This window comes from Electrona antarctica (assembly GCF_951216825.1).
Source record: "Electrona antarctica genome assembly, chromosome: 10".
In the NCBI taxonomy this organism is placed as follows: Eukaryota; Metazoa; Chordata; class Actinopteri; order Myctophiformes; family Myctophidae; genus Electrona; species Electrona antarctica.
Window position 1 is genome coordinate 50,120,174 of NC_136791.1, and position 20,728 is coordinate 50,140,901.

A 20,728-nucleotide genomic window follows, 5' to 3' on the forward strand; every position below is an offset into this window, starting at 1 on the left:
GAGAGAGAGAGAGATGGAGGTAAGGGGTGGAGGACGATTATAATTCAGTGAAAGGAGGGCATGTGAGTTAGTGTGATCGATCAGGGCCGAGCAGTATAGATTTATATTAAGGGAGCAATAGTTGCAGAGTAAAGAGGGGAGAGAGAGAGGGATAGAAAGAGAGAACAAAAACATGGCATGAGGCCGATGCTGGAATGTGAAAGTGGGACAGAACGTTAAAATAATTTCACCAAATGTGACATAAGCTATGTGCATTTGTCGACAAATTGCAGTGGATCACTGGATGCACCGCGACAGTAATTGCTGCTTTTATGTCTGGTGACTCATTAAAGTCTGCCACAAACCAATCTAGCTGCAGCAGAGTAGAAGCAGTCAGTCAGTGGGTAGAGCACATAGAAACACTGGGTTAACCCATTTAGGCCTGACGTCGAAATTAAAAAAATGTCTTCATTTCTGGAAAAAAAACTGAAAAAAACTGAAAAAGGGTTTTCTGTATAAGTGTCAAGGACCCCAAACATTACAGTATATGTAATATGCCTCCGCACCCACATCTGAAAATATGTTGTTCCAGGGACCTCCCCAGAAGCAAAGATTTGAGTTCAAATGTTCACTCTGTAATAATATATATTCAAAGATTTGAGGCACATTTTCACGACTTTTCAAAAATAGCAGACCTACAAGCTCGTAGCGCGCCACTCGGTGGCGCGCTATGAGCTTGTAGATCTGCTATTTATCAATAGCTAAAGCATAGCATAATGCTAACACCAAAAGGGGTTCCCGCCCAAAATGGGTTAAAAATGTCCCAAGATAATGGCTCTGAATTTGCCTAGATAAAAAGATAGAGAAAGTTGTCTTTCACTCCTCCGAAGAACCTCCTTGTCTGTCACATTGCATTACAGTAAAGCATGTCACAAGCTCTTGTCTATTCAACTTTCCCTTTCTTTGTCAACTGTGTGTGTATATATGAGCCTGTGTGTGCCTGGCTGTGTGTGTGTTCACTTTCTGCCGTACAATACACGTGCAACCAAATCCTCCAACGCAGGAAGTGAAAATAAATTACACCAAAATTACTAGTATCTCACTTTGCAACTGAGGCTGTGATAATAGTGATATCTCAATTTGTAAACATATCAAAAGGAGCATGCGAGTAGACTGTGCGAGAAGTACAGGTACTAATTATTTGAGTAAACTCCACTTACAGACATTACCCCTTTGGCCTCCGAAAGAACTGCAGCTAAAATAACCAAACACTGCATACCTAAACCATCCACGGCTAAACATGAGCCCTGTAGTGTGTCTGTGTAGCGGCAGATAAGTGTGCTGCATCTGGCGCCATCCCATGTCAGACCCCCTAGAGGACACATACGCACATGCAGACACAAACATAAACACACAGACACACACACGCGGCCCTCATCCGCCTTGCCATCTGTAGCAGGAAGTCAGTTAAGCCTCCTTCCAGGAATGCTCCTCCTATAACACACGCAGGTCGAGCATCTCAGATTTACTGTACGGCCCTCAAACTAAACTCACTCCAACACATTTATTGTTACAATGTAACCAGGACCTTAGAGAACCCCCGTTGTTGGCCTGTTGGGGCTTTTTGTGAGCTTGGGAGTAAGGGGAAAAGTGCCAGTTGAGGGGAAAAAAAGATAAAGTGTAGTGGAAAACAAATACCGGTAAAATAAAAGACCTGGCTAGCTAAAGTCCTCCTCGTTGTGAGAGAGAGACATCCTCAATTTATTTCAGTTTTTTGTTTTTTCACTGTATCATGCGCAATAATATCCCACATCAAAGATACACTCGCAACCTCCTCCCCCCAAAAAATAAAACAAAACAAGCTATTCTCCATAGGGCAGCAAAATGAAAGGGACAGCATTTTGATCCAAGCCCAGTCCCCCTTCGGAGAGCAGCGAGTTGGGTTGGCTCGCTTATGGAATGCCGTTGCCGGGAAGTAGTGTTTAGAAGCCCCAGTGCTCTGTATTTTATGGGCAGAGGGGACTGTTTGAGCTGCAGAGTCTCAGGGACTGTTTGAGCTGCAGCGTCTCAGAGCTAACTGGAGTGGATGCTAGTTACAGTGACACTTGGGGGCCGGGCCTCCTACGAGAGAAACCCTGAGAGAGGAACAACAGGCATTCAGCATGTACGGTAAAGAACCTAAAGAATACATTATTTTATTCTTTAGGTTCTTACCGTACATGCTCAAAAGAGCTCTGACGAATCCAAACAGTGTTACATCACAAGAGGGGGTGGGGTCTTTTACAAGCTAAGAGAGTGATAGCATTGACCTGGAAGAGGCCAGACAAACCAAGTATTACACAGTGGTTCAGGGAATTGTCTTTATGTTTACCTTTGGAAAAGATTACATACATTCTTAAGGACAAACAAGAAATGTTTCAGGAGGTGTGGGGCCGTTTTATAAGGTATATTAAAGAACAATAATTTGTCACATTTAATGGATGGAGCTGAAGAGGAGTAGTGCTGTTGTCATTTTCTTTTTTGGTCATTGTTTTGTTTTCTTTGTATGAGTAATTTGGATGAAGCTGAAGAGGAGTAGTGCTGTTGTTTTTTGTTTTGTCTTTTTTTTGGGTTATTGTTGTTTTGCTTTCTTTATATCAGTAATTGTCTTGTAATGTTCATTGTTGTTTCTTTGTATATTTGTATTGTCTGACGAATCCAAACAGTGTTACATCATCAAGAGGGGGTGGGTGTGATGGGAAAACAACAAGGAGAGAGAACAGCACGAGCGCCGACAGACAGGGACCCTTTAGGAGGCACAGCATTCGTTCCAGGAAAGTTTCCAAACATACAGCTGTTGCTGAAGACAACACAAAGTCCTACAACTTCCTCCATGCGGTGCCCGTAATGCCCATCAGGGGGCGTCTGACCCCTCCAGAGCCCCCAGTCTTTTTTAACCTGACCACCACATCTGGTAAACATTAGCCAAGCTAAACGAGTGTTGCAGAGTCGTGATGTAGAACACCCCCGCATTTTTTGAAGTGGACTGTGCCATGTGCGCTCTCATTAGATGATTGATTGTGGAATAGAAAATGAACACCTTGAGTCTTAATTTGGCACACGCATCCATGAACACAAACAATAACAAGGTGGACACGCAGCTGCCGGGAGAAAGCGTTCAGTCGCACGACTTGGTCATTTTCACTTGACAGAAAAGGAACCGTTTGACCCTCGTCTCCGTACTGGCAATGCTAAAGTATTTTTCCAGCGAAGGCTTACATCCGAAAATACCACACAAATGCAGGGAATTAAATCCATTTGGCCGGGCAATTCTCATTCAAAACATCTGCGGGAATGTTGTTAAAACGGAACTGGCTAAAATCCAGTACAAGAAAGAAGGCCATTTTGTAATTGTTCAATATTTGGTGGCTGTGTGTCAATGGTTGGGATGGAATATCATTACTGAAGAACATTACATTTACCTTAAACCATTTTGGGCGGGAACCCCTTTTGGTGTTAGCATTATGTTATGCTTTAGCTATTGAAAAATAGCAGATCTACAAGCTCATAGCGCGCCACCGAGTGTCGCGCTACGAGCTTGTAGGTCTGCTATTTTTGAAAAATCGAAGAACCACTGACATAGAAACAGCTTTTTCAGAAAACTGTCAGGATGTAGAAGACATTTTTAGAATCTGATCTCAGGTCAAAATGGGTTAAAACCTTTTGCAGGGTCTTAAAAACGCCATTATAGTACTTTTGCTTAATCTACAAAATACTGAAAATAGGTACATACAGTACATCAGATCTCATGGTGGCAATTTTGCTCTCATTTCCTATACCCTGTCAGGGTGAGTTTTCCCTCCCCTGCCGAATATGAAAGAGCAAAACGGAAGCGTGAATATGGTAAATGACTGTCAATGCTATTGCTGCATGAGAGTAACATTGTAATATGGCTATTAAAATGAGTTAAGTCATAGCAAAGGGATTATCTTTACAAATAAAAGGTATTCATTTCACAACCGAAACGTTGTCTAAATAAAACTTTCTCTTGGACCAGCAAGTGGCAGTGTGCGTGCGGGTCTGTTGTCTTCTACATGTTCTGCCTTATCGACACCTACGCACCTGCTTGAAATGGAACCGGGTAAGCGGAAGTCTCTTTTTCACTACTATTCTTCAACCTGCCATTGGAAAATAGCACCGCTACATAGTAGCCTTTACTAGCCTATGCCAAATAGTTTATTCTGAATGTGTAACATGAGCCTGGCCTGTGTACTGGCGATATGGCTCTTATATGAGAAATTGCTTGACAGAATATGGATGGATGATGGTCTACTCTGGAGGCAGAGAACTGGCCTTATCACACCCCAGCAGGTGACACCGCAGGTGATGCATGCAGCAGAGAGCCTGGCACTTAGAGATAGAGCAGGGGTGGGAAACTGGCGGCCCGGGGGCCACATGCGGCCCCCACCTTCACTTAATGTGGCCCTCAGGTTAATGTCAGGATACTGATATAATATTGGTTTCAGCTGTTTACAATTCCACAACATGCAAAACATGACCCGCTTTAATTACTTCAGTCTAAATTAGTAGCTCATTGCTCAACACAAGTATAATTAAAAGGCATTTGAAATTACATAAAAATGTTAATTTTCAGGATTCCAATTCAAAAATAGTAAAAAATAATTCAACATTTCAATTCGAATATAGCAAAAATAGCCGATCTACAAGCTCAAAACAAGTCGCAGCGCGACGAGTTTTGAGCTTGTAGATCGGCTATTTTTGCGACGACAGTAGGCTAATATATGGCCCTATAGGGAGTGAGTGTGGAAATATAGTGGCCCTCTCCATCGTTAAAGTTGCCCACCCCTGAGATAGAGTGTAGACGTGTATGGCAAGAGAGGATACAGTATACACACATATTAAGAATCCCCCTCACATCTGCACCTATCCTATGGAGTGCGGCCTGCCGCCACAGGAAAAAAACCCACAATCTAAACAAGGCAAAATAACGCCTGTAAAGATTACATAAGGTAACTCAAAATAATCCATTATCCCCCCCTCGCTGACGAAACAGCTGCTTCAAGGGTAGATCATGGCGATAGCGCAAAGCAGATGTGCCGTAGTGTTGTGATAAAGCAGTGTACGAGCGACGAGTCTGCAAAGGAACATGCATCTCTTTTCGGTGTTGTCTCTACTGACAGATTCATGTTTGTATTGACAAAAGTGCATAATACATGAATATATTATTGTCTGTCAAAAAAAAGTGCTAATATCTATTGTGGTCGTTTGAGGGCAAATGTGTGTGTAAACATAGTTCTAGATAATGTGCCTGCCTACTAGCAATTGAGATTCTGACACCAGGTGTATAGCTTGTCCAATCACTCCTTCCAAACATCAAGGTTCATTATTGGCTGTAAAAGAAGTTTGAAAACTTGTATCTACATATTCCTTTTTTGTTTTGTCACAAATTACCTGCCAGGTTTTAAGTGGTTAACCATTGAAAAGTATTGGAGCTTGTGACTGAATCTCATAACTCCATTGGATTCAATGGAACACTTTCATCTCTTATTTTTCATTTCATGAAAATTTACGATTTTGGAAATACATCAGCAACAACAATGTGCTTTCTCCTCACCTCTGTTTCCCACCCCTCCCTCTCTCTCTCTTTTCCTACTCTCATCACATGACCCCAGGTTGTTACGGACCACATGGTCACATCCACATGTGTTTCTTCTCTGGAACGCAAAAAGAATGCAGCACACACATTCGCCTGTAAGATAACTGCAAGTGATTAGCTAACATTCTTCCCCTCCGCTCCTCTCGGTTTACGCAAGACGGAGAGAGTCTTGGCGGCCAACAAATCATAGGTTTTAAATAGTCTCACTCACACACGGAACAGCATCGCCCCGTGGAGGTTTACAGGTTTTGTGAATGAACACATGGTTGGTGGGGGGGCGGGTAGCTGCTTGGTGATGCTGCTCTAGGTGGAGATGTGTGGTTGACTGCGTTTGAGACGAAAACTAGCGAACAAAATTCCAAAGTGTGCTTGTCAACTTTCCTGGTATGGATCCAGGAAGTTACATAACACAACTGGATTCCACATGTGGTTCGAGAAAGCCATATTGGCAATTCTCCTGGGGACAACAACACGGGTGCGGGCACAGCTACAACGACCCTCCCGGAAGAGCCTTAAATAGCTTCAATAGTATTTTATTGGGAGAAGAATGCTGAAACAACTTGGCTATTAAGTACACAAGTCGAGAAATTCCAACAACTCCCACAGCCCCCCCCCCCCAAAGTTAACCCCCAGAGAGAATCACAAGCGCAGATACAATCACTGAACCAGTGAGGAATGAGAAGTATGCAAGCTTTTTCATCTTCATAAACATTCAAACATTTTCGATTGAGTTTTTAGAGGTGATGTAGGACTAGCATGTCCTTGAAACACGTCATTGCTGTTGCTAATTACGTCAATGAGAACATTCTTCCGGTTAAAATAAGTAACACAGGTTCTTAATCATTAAACTGACTCAGAGAGACAGCGTACAAACAAGACTAAGTTGCTAAGAGATTCACTTTGTCTTTCTTTTCCTTTTTTTAAGGAATTATTGCCACATCTTTCCCCAGACCAAGTACTTGTCTTGTGTTCTGTGAAATGAAGCGAGACACATTGTAGTCAAATGCAGGCTATACAGAAAAGCTTATGCACAATCCCTATGCTTTTTTAGACCCGTTGTTGACCTGTCTGTCCAGCATCAAATGCACATTGCTGGTTGAAAGAGAACTTTCTCAAGCTAAATGAGGACAAGACAGAAGTTCTCATAATTGGTCCTAGTGAGCAGAATGAATCAATAGTAAGTAGACACTTGGTAAGCTGACTGTAGAAAGTAACCGTACAGTAAAGAACTTGGGGGGGGGGGGTCATTATTCCAGACCCACAGGAACGCACCCAGGGTGCCGGGCCAATTCCGCGCCCGCGCCTGGAACGGTTGAGAAATGATAGAGTTACCGTGTGGGGGTCCCTCTACTGTACTGTACTGTACTGTCACTACTGTACTGGCACACCCTAAATCACCATATATACAGTTATTATGTGCGTGTGTGTTAGGTTGCGCACAGGTGGTGAAAAACAACCATGCTGTTTTCGTGCTCATACCCAGCCAGGCAGGCCCCCACCCAGCCACCCACCCACCCACCCAGCCAGCCACACACATAGTCAATTAAGGAAGTGGTTGCACCACTTAAAAATGGCAACTAAAAAACACGGTGAAGCATGGAATAAACTCCCACTATACCTCTATAGACAGAGGCGGCCTCTATAGACCTTTTTAAAGCACAGCTCAAGACCTATTTCTACACTCTTGCTTTTAGTTGAGCTTTTAAAATCCTTGCTGTTATTCATGTCCTCACTGTATTGCCTTATTCACTGCTATTATTTTAATGTTGTTTTATGCCTTTGCCTTTTTTTACTTCATTATTGCTTTGTAAAGCAATTTAGTTTTATTATTATGCAAATTTAGAACACTGCCTATAACAATATTAGAGCAAGAAAATGTTCACCTTTTTTGGACTTGGCTCCGATCTTCAATTTGGAGGGCCATGCAATCTGCGTTTTGGTCTCATCCATGACCTGGAATAGAGAAGGGTCATTAGTCATTGGTTGCAGTTACTTGCAGTCCAAATGTGCCATTCCACTGCAAATCATTTGGTTTTAAACATAGGTTATGTGACATTTAGGCAATGTATTATTAACACATACGATTACTGAAAATGGCTTCTAATTGAACATACTTGATATCAGTAATTACAGTAACATTTTGTTAATTGGATTACCAATCCCCAAATATAAACCCAAAAATAAGATCTGCAGAAATGGCAGACTAGATTAGCTAGTGGAATGACAGATGACCGATTTTTTTGTTTAATTCCACTATTCCAGTGTCTACCTGTACTGTACAACAGTTACGTCGTAAAAAAAATCACACCTGTGTGAACTGAGTGGTGCAAATCCCCCCCCCCCTCTCTCTCTCTCTCATTAGCAGGCAACAGTGCAATACTATCTCTCTGTCTCTGTTTCTGGCACAACAGCGCCCCTACTGGTACTCATGAGTCACACATGAGTCACACACAAACATAGTCACAAAGTCACAGACATTGCTGTTCCTTGGAGTGGTTGCACCACTCAAAAATCCCAAGAGGGAAAGTTATGTTAAGTGCATTATTGGCAAGCATCACACACTGCTCAATCTGATCCAGACGTTAACGTTATCACTGGGCTGTCAACCTGTCAACCATAGTGTAGTGTAGTTGTAAATGACACGCCTACAGTTATCAAGACAGGCTTAAGGTGGTTGCACACCGGCCGCGTTTTTCGGAAAACCGATGGTGAAACGCCGCTAAAAATCCGAATTCGCATCCGATTCGCGCCCGGTGTGTGGAGACCTTTAGCGTAGTACCGATGTGGCTTATAAAACAAGTGGATATATAGTAACTATGAAGCCAAAGCTTTCATTAGATGCATTGCTCTTAATAGGTGATAATTCCAACGACTGCAGTCTAACAACATCAACCCTAGCTAGCGTTGCTATTCTGGGCAGATCACAATAGTGAAAATTTGTTGAAAATTGCAACATGTTCTGAACCTGTAGATTAGCCATTTTGGGCAGATATTTGGTAAACAGAGAAAAAGGAAGACCCTTGGGGTATGGTTTAAAGGAGAATTCCATACTAAAAGGCTTTCTTACCTTTCTTTGTAGTTGTTACATCCCCACCAAAGAGGTCCAGGTGTTATTTTGTGCAAAAGCTCCTTATTGGCTATTTCCCCTACCATAAGCCTTAAATTAATTGCATTGAATGGGAATTGAATGGGGCTATGGGGTGTTGTGCTAATTAAATTATTTCCATCGCTCAAAATTATATTTCTTTTGTATATATCCTCTCTTCATAATGTAAATAATATCCCAAGCGGCACACTTTACTACTTATTTCGATGGAAATAAGCGAATTAGCACAACACCCCATAGCCCCATTCAATTCAATGCAATTCATTGAGGGCTTATGGTAGGGGAAATAGCCAATAAGGAGTTTTTGCACAAAGAAAACACCTGGACCTCTTTGGTGGGGACGTAACGACTACAAAGAAAGGTAAGAAAGCCTTCTAGCATGGAATTATCCTTTAAGTCAATTAAACATTACACCTCACACAACTCCCAGCAATGTAAAAATACTGCATATGAATGAATTGAGTGCTTCGTGATAGTTAAGCATTGGACAGTGTTAATCATAAGCCTGTGGTGAATCTTCCATGTCTGAATGTGGCCTTGTCTTTGTCTAAACTGTGGACAATGCCTCATTGCTTCTAGCAGGACACTGAAACCCCTCACACTATGCTGTCTTTGGAGCATGGCTATGAAATACAGTCTTCAGCCATCGGTGATTTATATACAAAAGGCCTTGCACTCTGAAAACACCATACGGGCAAAAGAGGGTGCAGGTCAGCCGTGTAATGCAAGGAGACCCAGAGAAAAGTCAAAGTGTTGGAGAAAGGTTTCAATCCAGTTCAAACATGCTTTCTAACACAAGCTCATATAATGCATCCAGACATTGTTTTATTTCTCCTAGACACCCCCAACCCCATCCTGTTCCCCGCAAAAAAAAGGGAAACCTGAAAAATCCACTGAGTCCACTTGGCTTTGGCACACGTGAAAAGTGTCAGCAGCGATCAACGAGAGAACCCTTTGACAAGTCTACTCGTCGTAACCAGGAGCATATGCGCAAAGGTTAAAAATACAAGGGGCAGCAGTGTGCGCCGTGCACACACACACTCAAGACCGTTTGATCAAAAGCCCTTGTCCAACAGGACGAGGGCATTCTTTTCAGTGGTTCGACTATAGACGCCCCCTCCTATCGTTTTCTCCATCACCAGACTCGCCCAGGTCCGGCCGTACCGAACGCTGAGCAGGAATCAACCAGACTGAGCCCCTAGGGAACATCAGCTGTCTGTTCTGCCTTACCAACCTGTAAAAACTGACAAGCTCAAGTGATTACTATTACTATTACTTGCATTGAGACGTGTTGGAACTTGGGCTTGTTGTTGGTCTCTAGTCACATCATCTTACTGCATTAGCAGAACATTTAGCTGATTTGAAGACGCATCTTTTTCATGATGAACAGTTGTTTGAGTAATGTATTACAACTAATCATTCTTGAAACCAGCTAAATAGTTAGCCAACGCAGACTATTTAACCCATTTAGGCCTGACCTCGAAATTTAAAAAAAAAATTCACGATGTTTCAAAAATAGCAGACCTACTAGCTCGTAGCGCGCCACTCGGTGGCGCGCTATGAGCTTGTAGATCTGCTATTTTTCAATAGCTAAATTATAACATAATGTTTAAAACACCAAAAGGGGTTCCCGCCCAAAATGGGTTAACACAACAATATCTTTCAAGTCCGAATGCAAAATTATAATATAATCAAGCTGTTATTCAAATCCCCTCTAATTCAAGAACGAAGTCAGGCCTCCCAGAAAACAAGTCCAGATGGATCTGTCCTTGTCCTTCACTTTCCTTGTTTTCACAGAGGTCCTATCGCGCTCGTTTATTTTAACGCATACCAGGGGTTCGTGTTTTCAGGGTGGAGGAGAAACGAGAGGTCTGGCCATCTCAGCCACGTGAGCTGGGGGGACCCTAGGTCCACTTTAGCCCCAATATACGAGCTGTGGCCCGCTGCTTAAGTAACCCCAGGAGTCCAAAGTGTTATGCAAGGAATCACATAAAACTCACATGGGCGAATATGACCGAGAGAGACACTGTGCTAAGTGCTAACAGCAGCAGTGAGCTTTCTCTACCAAAAAGGCTTGCCTATTGTAGTTGAAACGCATGGCTGTGTAAGTCCAAGTTTGTTTTTGAAATGTCAGTACTCTCTGGTGGACAAATATGTGTACATTCATACTGTACACACAACACACATATTTGCACTCCAATCTAAAAAAGCATAGACATAGACAGTGTTACAGAAATCCACAATTGCCACAGACACTGTATTGGCACTATTACAAAAAGCAAAAGTGTTTCACATTAATATTAGTCTTGGCTTGTGGATATGAAATGAAGGCAAAAGCAACCAGATCAGTCAAGACAACACCCTGTATTCCGTGTGGAATCGATGCGTGAATCACCAAGGGAAATGCCTAAATTCCTCCACATGTGCCTCGATCTGGAAGTGCCCTGATGTGTTTGGTATCCCCTGCAACTCATTCTGACAGGTGGAGCTCCTGTGGGGCTGAAAGCTGGTCTGGACTACCTATGACATCTGTGCCTACAGTATAGCTAAACTTCTCTCTCTCCTTCTGCTGCTACAGACTCTTTGAAACCATGATGGTTGAGTGGAAGGCCCTTCACGCCTCACTGAGTTTCTAAAAACGTACTATGTATATAATCCACAGGTTTTCAAAGTGAAGGCCATGGCCAAGCTCACAATCCATCGTGATGCAAGCCATTTCGCGAAAGGGAGGCTGCTGTAGCTATTTGAGGGTGCTTGGCATGCAAAAGCAATGGGAAACCCCTGATATAATCAACCGTAAATGCTGACCACAAAATAATATCTTAACACTGGAATGCAGCATTAGGTAACTTATTAAAGCCACCTGTAAGTGCAGTTTTGTTTTTGATTTGCTTATGTAGAACTACAACATTTACAGCCAAAACAATGAGTGATGTCTTCTGTCCTTTTAATCCATTTTGGGCAGGAACCCCTTTTAAAAAATAGCAGATCTACAAGCTCATAGCGCGCCACCGAGTGGCGCGCTACGAGCTTGTAGGTCTGCTATTTTTGAAAAATCGTGAAAATGTAGCACAAATCTTCGAATATATATTTCAGAGCGAACATTTTAAACTAAAATATTGGCTTCTGGGGGGGTCCGTGGCCCAATAGAGATAATTCTAGGGGGCCTTGACATGAAAAAGGTTGAGCACCACTGACATAGAAACATGGGTTTTTCAGAAAAATGTTAGGATTTAGAAGCCTTTCTTTTATCGACCTCAGTCCAAAATGGGTTAAACAAAACAAAAAAAGAAATTCATATTGTTGTTTGCATTCCTCGCTGGAAAAGAGTGCGGTCAGCCAAATATGCATTGCAAAACACATTTGTATAATAAATGTGTCTTGTTGACATTCTGTAGAGTTAGTATTTATCCAAAGCACTTCACATTCACCTAGAGGTGCGCCGATAGATCGGCCACCGATCGCTGATCGGTGGCCACTCGGTGGCGCGCTATGAGCTTGTAGATCTGCTATTTTTCAATAGCTAAAGCATAACATAATGCTAACACCAAAAGGGGTTCCCGCCCAAAATGGGTTAAGAGGTATAAAAGCCAATCATATACTGTATATAATATTGTTTTGCATCTTTGTGACAGGCATAAACATTGCCCCCTTCCTCACCACACACACACACACACACACACACACACACACACACACACACACACACACACACACACACACACACACACACACACACACACACACACACACACACACACACACACACACACACACACACACACACACACACACACACACACACACACACACACACACACACACACACACACGTTTTGACGTGGGTTTTGACATATAATAATTTTGTAAATATAAAATTTTTCCCCCTACGCACAAGATTGGTAACAGTATCGGCTGATCGTCAATTCACCCATTCACACACACATTCGTACACCGATGGCGGCAGAAACCATGCAAGGCACTAGCCAGCACATCGGGAGCAATTTGGGGTTCAGTGTCTTGCCCAAGGACACTTCGACACTGGCTCTGGGGGGAGCCCGGGTTCGAATAGGCAACCTTGCGGTTACCATCCCGCCACTCTACCCCTGAGCCACCGCCGCCCTCTATACACCTATACACATTGACGGCAGTGGAAACCATGCAAGGCACCAACCCACTCATCTAGAACAGTTAGGGGTTCAGTGTCTTGCTCAAGAATACTTTGACACTAACACAGGGGAAGCCATGGATCAAACCAGGGTCCTTATAAATGAAGCGTTTTGTATGAATGTGGTCACTAGTAGTATCATCACTAGCATTTTCAGTTCAAGTCTAATTTATGCTTCGGGTAAGAAGTGTTGGGATATGTTGCAATATCGTCACATTTTTTGCAGATAGATTTGTACAATTTAGGCTTTAACCACTTTCATTTAAAAAAAAACCTTTCATCATTTTCCCCTGAAACTAACAACAAACACTGACAATAGCAGCACTAATGTGAGGCGTTCTGATCGGCTATTTTCACATATCTTCGTACAAGGAAGCGGTTAGCATCCACATCCATCCATTTAGTACTATTCCTAGAAAGGAGATTGTAATCTACATCATGTCATCCCCTCCCACTGTCTTCAGCATTGAGGAATCTATGAGAGCGTCATACAGAATATATAAAAATGACCCCCTGTAGCTAAATCAGATCCCCCCCCCCCCCCCCCCCCCCACCACCATCAAAAGTCATATGTCGACTGTCAGCTGTATGATCCAAAAACACCACATTTCTGGAACATTATGTTCCTGGTGATGTCGAGGAATTCCTTTACACCCCCTCCCACAATTTTCTCCCTCACCTCCCTGATTTTTTTTTTTTTTTTTTAATAAGTCTCATGGGCCCAAAGCAGAGCTTTCTGTTTTATGTCACAATGGCGTTTTAGCTCAATTCCCTAAAACGATGTTATTCGGGGCAAACGAAATTCAACACCGTCTCAAACTCTCAGGAGTTTATTTAAAAGTATTGTATCAATTGATTCAATTTATTTTAAAAGTATTGCACAGGTTGCATTACTCTGAATCTAAACATAGTAAAATGTACCCAATAGTCTCCCCTACTGTATGTGTGATAGATGTGGAATTGCAGAGGGTTCTCTCTCTGTCATATCATTTCTGGCAGTGTCCAGTAATAACCCATTTCTGGGGAAATATATTTAATTGGTTCTCCAGACAACTGGGAAAGGATATTCAACCAGATTGCTGTTTAACAATATTTGGTTGCTCTGATGAGACAAGATGTGATGTAATCAATGAATCATTGCGTTCACACGGGCAGATTGCAGTCTACCATTCATTGTCAAAGGAAGCCGCTAGTGGATGATCATCAGCAACGGAAAACACGGTTTGTTGGTCGCGTCTGTAAACGGTCAAATTGTCACCAAATGGAAGCATAGGATTAGGAGACACACACACACTCTCTCTGATGTAATTCCAGCTGAGTTCTCGTCTGAAAAGCAGGGCTGGACTGGGTCAAAGGGCTAACATTTGGCCCAAAAACATATTAAAGCAATGGGGGCGGCCCATTAATTGGGCGGCCCACTGTCCACTGGACATAAGGTCAGTCGAGTTTGCAAAGCAGTGCTTCGAACGCTGATGTCATGTTGTCCTGTTTAACTTCCAATGTGATATATCCATGCCGATCGTGTTTACGTTTACAACTCAATGTGCCGGCGGAAGTGTCGTCCTCTTTCAAGAGCGGTCGAGCAGAGGAGGAAAAGCCTTCTTGCTCTCTGCTGCCTCCAGGTGGGCAGGGTGTCCTCGACGCAAGGTACGCAACGCAAGCAATATGGTTAGGTTGGCTCAGGATCAGATCTCAACCCGACGGAACGAGACGGATCACGTAACTGACGTGACGCAAGGGAGAAAATGATCTCACCCTCCGTTGCGTATGTATTCTTGCGTCGATTACGTTCCGACTCTGCATGGCACTAGTCTGCGTGGCTGCCAGGGATACTGTATATGAGAGGCCGCTTTGCCGCCCCATTGGCAAAAGCAGCCAATCACGAGGTTGTTGCCAGTGTTGCCAGAAATAAGCTAACCAACCTCCAAAAACCAGGCAAGCAACTGTGGGGAAAAAAAACAATCCAAGTTTTGCTGGAAATAAGCGGACTTGGCGACCCTGAAGTCGACTAGGTCGTGACTGGTCGCGTACATTTCACATAGGTTTCACCTGACAAAAATGTGGATGCCATTTCTTGCAGTACTCGACAATAATTGAGTATATGTTCTGTATATCAGGCTGCTATGGTGCAACCGTGCATCTTTCACTATTGGAACTGTCGAGTTATTTATGGGTATGCAAGATTAATTCTCAGAAGTTGGGGAGAAAATGTATTGGATTATGGGGTCTAAATATATTTCCAAAGAAGAGAGAATTACTGCACGCTCGTGAGGTAAAAAGTGCCTGCGGGGTCATAAATACCAAGCCACTTCTTACTGTGGATCTTGTCACTTTCCTGCTGTGAGAGAAGCCATTTATGGCTCACAGGAGAAGTCAACTCAGGGCACATGCAAATGGGATGAAGTAACTTTAATCTTTAATTCCTTTTCAATTGTTTAATGTGTTCAAATAACCTATCATATATTGGGTTGGTAAAAAGCCTAAATAATAAATATGTAATAGTCTAACAGCTAAGGTCAGCGGTGCAGGCAGGAAGCTGAATGCATCACAAACTGCCTCTCAGAGAGAAAGGCAGGAAGTTCAGTGGCTTCTGATTGGCTGAAAGTGTTAGCATGGAGGTGTAACATCGGTCAGAGAGCTTGCTTTAATATACTGACAAAAGCAATGATAGACCAGATTCACAAAATACCATCCAACGTGACACATGAAGCAGGCAGATGGCAGCGGGGCGTATAAATGCTATATATTAATTGTGCATTATTCATAATTGATGTAATATGATGTTTAGATTGTAACCAAGTGTTATCTGTGTTTCTTGTCTCCCGATCATTGATTAATGATAATGTAGATTTAAAACCACATAGTGTCACTTAGTGACACATAATTAGTGATACACTTATCATTGAACTAAGTCTGAAACCCATCAAGGAAGCTAAGCTTTACCAGATCTGATAGTTACCGAGACGGGGCTGATTCTGGGACGGTTTAGAGTGTTTAAATGATAGCTAGAATTCCTAACCAGCAGAGCAGGGTAGAACCACAGACCAATAGGACAGAGCTCCAGGGTACTGAATTCATCTTGCGTTGGGGGAAGTGTGAACAGAACGTGTGAATGTATGTTGTATGTGTTTATGATTAATAATGAATTAATAGCCCAGGCGGTGGCGTAACCGTCTGGGCACCCGACTGGTAATCCAGTCGCAGTGTGCCGCGGGTTCGACTCCCGAGCCCGACACGGCCTTTACTGCATGTCTTCCCCCATCTCTCTCCCGTTTCCTGTCAGCCTACTGTCTGTCCCTTCAAAAACCAATAAAAGGCTTTTGTCTGCGTGTGTAATGTATATAATACCCTCAAATAATTTCAATCATTAGACAAAACAGTTTGAGCCAGAAGGCAAAGCTCTCTGTCTACCGAGGAATCTTCGTTCCTACTCTCACCTATGGTCATGAAGTGTGGGTCATGACCGAAAGAATAAGGTCGCGAATACAAGCGGCCGAAATGAGTTTTCTTCAACGGGTGGCTGGCATCTCCCTTAGAGATAGGGTGAGAAGTTCAGTCACCCGAGAGAGACTCGGAGTAGAACCGCTGCTCCTTCGCCTGGAAAGGAGTCAGCTGAGGTGGTTCGGGCATCTGGTTAGGATGCCTCTCGGCGCCTCCCTAGGGAGGTCCTCGACGCACGTCCCACTGGGAGGAGACCCCGGGGCAGACCAAGGCACAGTTGGAGGAAATACATCGACTCACTGGCCGTGGAACGTCTCGGAATCCCCCAGGAGGAAGTCACTAATGTTGCTCTGGAGAGGGAAGTCTGGAGCACTCTGGTGGAGCTGTTGCCCCCGCGACCCGACTACGGATAAGCGGTTGAAGATGGATGGATGGATAGACAAAACAACAAAAGCTGAGGGTAAGCCACAATACTTTACAAAACATATTGTGAGATGAAATTAGGCAACAGCCATAAAGCAAAAGGAAGAATTATATCAAAAGCGGGCCAGCATACATTACTAGATCCAATCATTTCCAATCCTGTCCAAGAAGGAATATGGAAATGCAGTTAATACAAAGCAGAACGTAAGCGTACAGTAGGTGGAATAATGGTGCTTATGCTGAAAATGACAGCCGTGTGTTGATACAGGTAAACGCAATTATATTTTCTTTAAAGAGCCTTAACTTATTCCTGCCGCCCTCTTGACTTTTTCTATAGGGTTTTGTTCAGTGGAACTTGTTTCCTGTCCAGCGATGCTGTTCTTGGCACGAGCCCGCAGATGGGAGTGATTTCTGGCAGACCACACACCATTTTAAAAGGGTGGATGGCGTTTATTTTTATGAAGAGGCCATCAAATACCTTTCGAATAGGTCAAGATAATTGCACGAATTAGGTTAACTATACATTTAACGTTCCATTCTGCCTTTTCTCTTCCACTCTGCCGTGTTTTGAAAGGAATAAAATGCATATAAATATATATGAAGGTCTATGACTGTGATCCGTTCCATGGCCAGACCTTGGGTTGGGGGGAGGAGATGTTTGGTTCATAGTGAGGTGCTAGGTGCAGGTAGACATGTGCAAGGCTGTAACTCAAATCAAACAGGATGTCATTAAGACTGTGCCATGAAATATGGCACATATGTTGCACACACGTGACTGTGAGTGCATGTGTGTGTGCATGCGTGTGTGCAGAGAGGGGGGCACAACAGCAAACAACATGGCAGGAGTAAGACCTGCTTCCTGTCCTGTCCTGCCCTGCGATGGTGCAGCTGTTGATTCAGCTGGGATATGCGTGTGTGTGTGTGTGTGTGTGTGTAGTGTTCTGCACTGAGTTGAGAGATGGCCTGTGAAGAAGAGGCAGAAATGGGAGCTGCACAATAAGCCCATGTCCATCCCCATGGGATTTCAACACGTTCTTCTTCTCCGCCATCAGACTCATGAACAGACACTGAACACTACAATGCCCGGACTATATGGCCATATGTCTAAGGCCTTCTGCATTTTTGCACCTGAGATCTTGCACTTTCAGTAGTTGTGTTTAGAGATGTTAGTTTTAACCTGCACTTAGTTCTTTATACAGATTATGTAACACTAGACTGTAGCTGTTGTATGGTCTTTTAACGCACAATGAATTTCACGTGCCTTTTACCCTGTAACTGGTATTGTTGACAATAAAGTTGAACCTTGAACCCCCACCATGAGCCCTGTGGTTGTGGGGTGTTGTAGACCTCTCTACCTTAAAGGCAGAGCTGACCGTATGCACAGTGCTGAGAGGGAGTAACCTGCATCACGAGGTCACCTGCACAAAAACATCCTACTGTTTAAACACATCAGGAAGAGGATACTCTGCATGGACATGAGGAACTGATTTACGGTACATGCAGCCAATAAACTTTAAAACCGACATATCTGTTTGAGTTCTGCTGTGATAGCACTATATATTTATCCAATCTTTTACGGAATTTGCTACTTTCTCCTCCCTCTCACTGTCTTTAACCCGTTTAGGCCTGACCTCAAAATGTAAAACAATTCTTCTAAATCCTCCAGTTTTCTGAAATAAATATTTTCACGATTTTTCAAAAATAGCAGACCTACAAGCTCGTAGCGCGCCACTCGGTGGCGCGCTATGAGCTTGTAGGTCTGCTATTTTTCCAATGGCTAAATTATAACATAATGTTTTAAAACACCAAAAGGGGTTTCCGTCCAGAATGGGCTAATTTTCTGGTAAACCAAACAAACGACCATGGCAGTTTTAAGGTTCCATCTCCGCTCCATCACTGGGACAAATTGTACATGATAATTCAGGGTGAAGGAACTAAATGAAGCAGTTTTTTTGTCTGGGCTGAGATCTGAGCACATTGGCACGTGTATATCACGCCTGGCATTATTTACAGAACCACAACCCTGGGGAAGGAGTAATGGATGGCTTTGGGGCTATTGAAGAGTCCTGGGCTCTGGACCCAAAAGCATCCGTCACCTCAAAGTCTTTCCAAGGCTTCTCTGTGATCTGCTCTACAATGTCTCTTCTTTTCAGATCATCACAGGCTCACGGCACAATGGTGCACGCCATGCTATGGTAAATGGTGCATTTATATAGCGCCTTTATCCAAGGCGCTTTACATAGATTGTGCATTACATTCACCCATTAACACACATTCATACACCGATTGCAGCGGAAGCCATGCAAGGTACCAACCAGCACATCGGGAGCAATTTGGGGTTCAGTGTCTTGCCCAAGGACACTTCGACATGTAGCCAGGAGGAGCCGGGATTCGAACCACCGACCCATGGATCATTGGACGACCTGCTCTACCTCTTGAGCCACATTCGCCCCATGCCATGCTATGACACTCCCAACAGTTACACCTGAATTATACTTAGTTGCGCGTGGGTGCGTCACGTACAGAACATAGCTGATTTAGTGTACAAGCTCACAACGCGTTTTGAGCATATGGAATGGCTTTTTCCAGTTTATGTCTGCATGACACCCATGGCGTGCACGACAACATGTAACTCAGGTTAAATACATGTTGTTGTTTTTTTGTGGCTTTCGCCTTTATTTTATATTTTTTATGAAGGGACAGACAGTAGGCTGACAGGAAATGGGGAGAGAGATGGGGGGGGGGTGACATGCAGTAAAGGCCGTCGGGATCGGGAGTCGAACCCGCGGCACACTGCCAGACTGGATTGCCAGCCAAGGTGCCTGGACCGCTGAGCCACGGCCCAGGCCAACTCAGGCTAAACTAGAAAAAGTGCCCTTCTGGGCACAGGTCTCCACCAGGAGGATAGGACTGTGTGAGATGTTTGGCAAAATGATTAATATAAACATGTTTTTGAGGCATTTTGTTCCAAAAATGTGTTTTGCAAAAATCAAGCTGTTGGTGGGCTATAACAGGCCAATGTGAAAAGGGTGGGATATATTCCTCAGCCTAGTAAGAAAATGTGTGAAAGATTTCATGTAAATTGCATGCTGCGTTCATGATTTGAGGCTTTTGTTCAAAACGGGGCAATCTTGCAAACTGTGAAAGCTAATTATAGCCAATTAGGATGGAATATGAAATATCGGACAGATCCGACTTGAGCACATGACCATAGAGATAGTGTGTAACGATTTGTGAGATTGTGAGACAGAATCTTGAGGAGTAATATCAAAAAAAGTGTTTTACAAAAGTCGGCCTCCTGGTGGCGCTATAAAAGGCAGATGCGGAAAATGCAGGTCAACGGTTTGTCCTTGGCCTCTAGGGAGTGTGCATGCAACGTTTCACGCAGATCGGTGCAGTTTTAGGTAAAAAATGTGAAAAGCTGCCTCATGGTGGCGCTATAACAGGCCGTTCTGGAAAATGTGGGGCAGAGGTTCATCGTTGGCATCCAGGGAGTGTGTGTGCAAAGTTTGGCATCGACCGGGTTAACGGTGCCGGAGATTAGCTGGTAACAGACGGACGGAAGGACGGACGGACACACACACACACACGGACGGAGTGCAAAACATACTCTCTCCCCATGCCTTCGGCCTGGTGGAGACAATAAACTAGATAAACTACATTAGCCTGGCATGGCCAGACTAATATCACTAATCGGTGTTGAAGAGGGCCGGTTACAAACAGATTCCAACGTCACAGCAAAAAAAAGCCTCACTTTGGAGGAGAGGTCACCCACAAATCTGGGGTGAGTGATATGAAATTCAACTGTAGTTGAATTTCTCCACTCTACACTCCACTCCACTCTACAAACTGAGCTATCAAAGGGTTGCGAAATGAAATTTAAACTGAGGACTGCCAGACCAATCTCTCCAGGGATGTTTTTTTTGTTTTTTCTTTTAACTCTGTTCCGTACATT

At 43.5% G+C, this 20,728-nt stretch overlaps 1 protein-coding gene across 2 annotated transcripts in view; it reads right to left on the reverse strand.

Moving 5' to 3' along the window:
* bicc1a (BicC family RNA binding protein 1a) overlaps positions 1 to 20,728 on the reverse strand; it is a 107,896-nt gene that overhangs the window by 52,703 nt on the left and 34,465 nt on the right. For both annotated transcript variants that reach the window (XM_079511701.1, XM_079511700.1), the window contains exon 3: positions 7,519 to 7,588. In XM_079511701.1, coding sequence (XP_079367827.1) covers positions 7,519 to 7,588 — 70 coding nt within the window. The remainder of the gene's footprint in view (positions 1 to 7,518; positions 7,589 to 20,728) is intronic.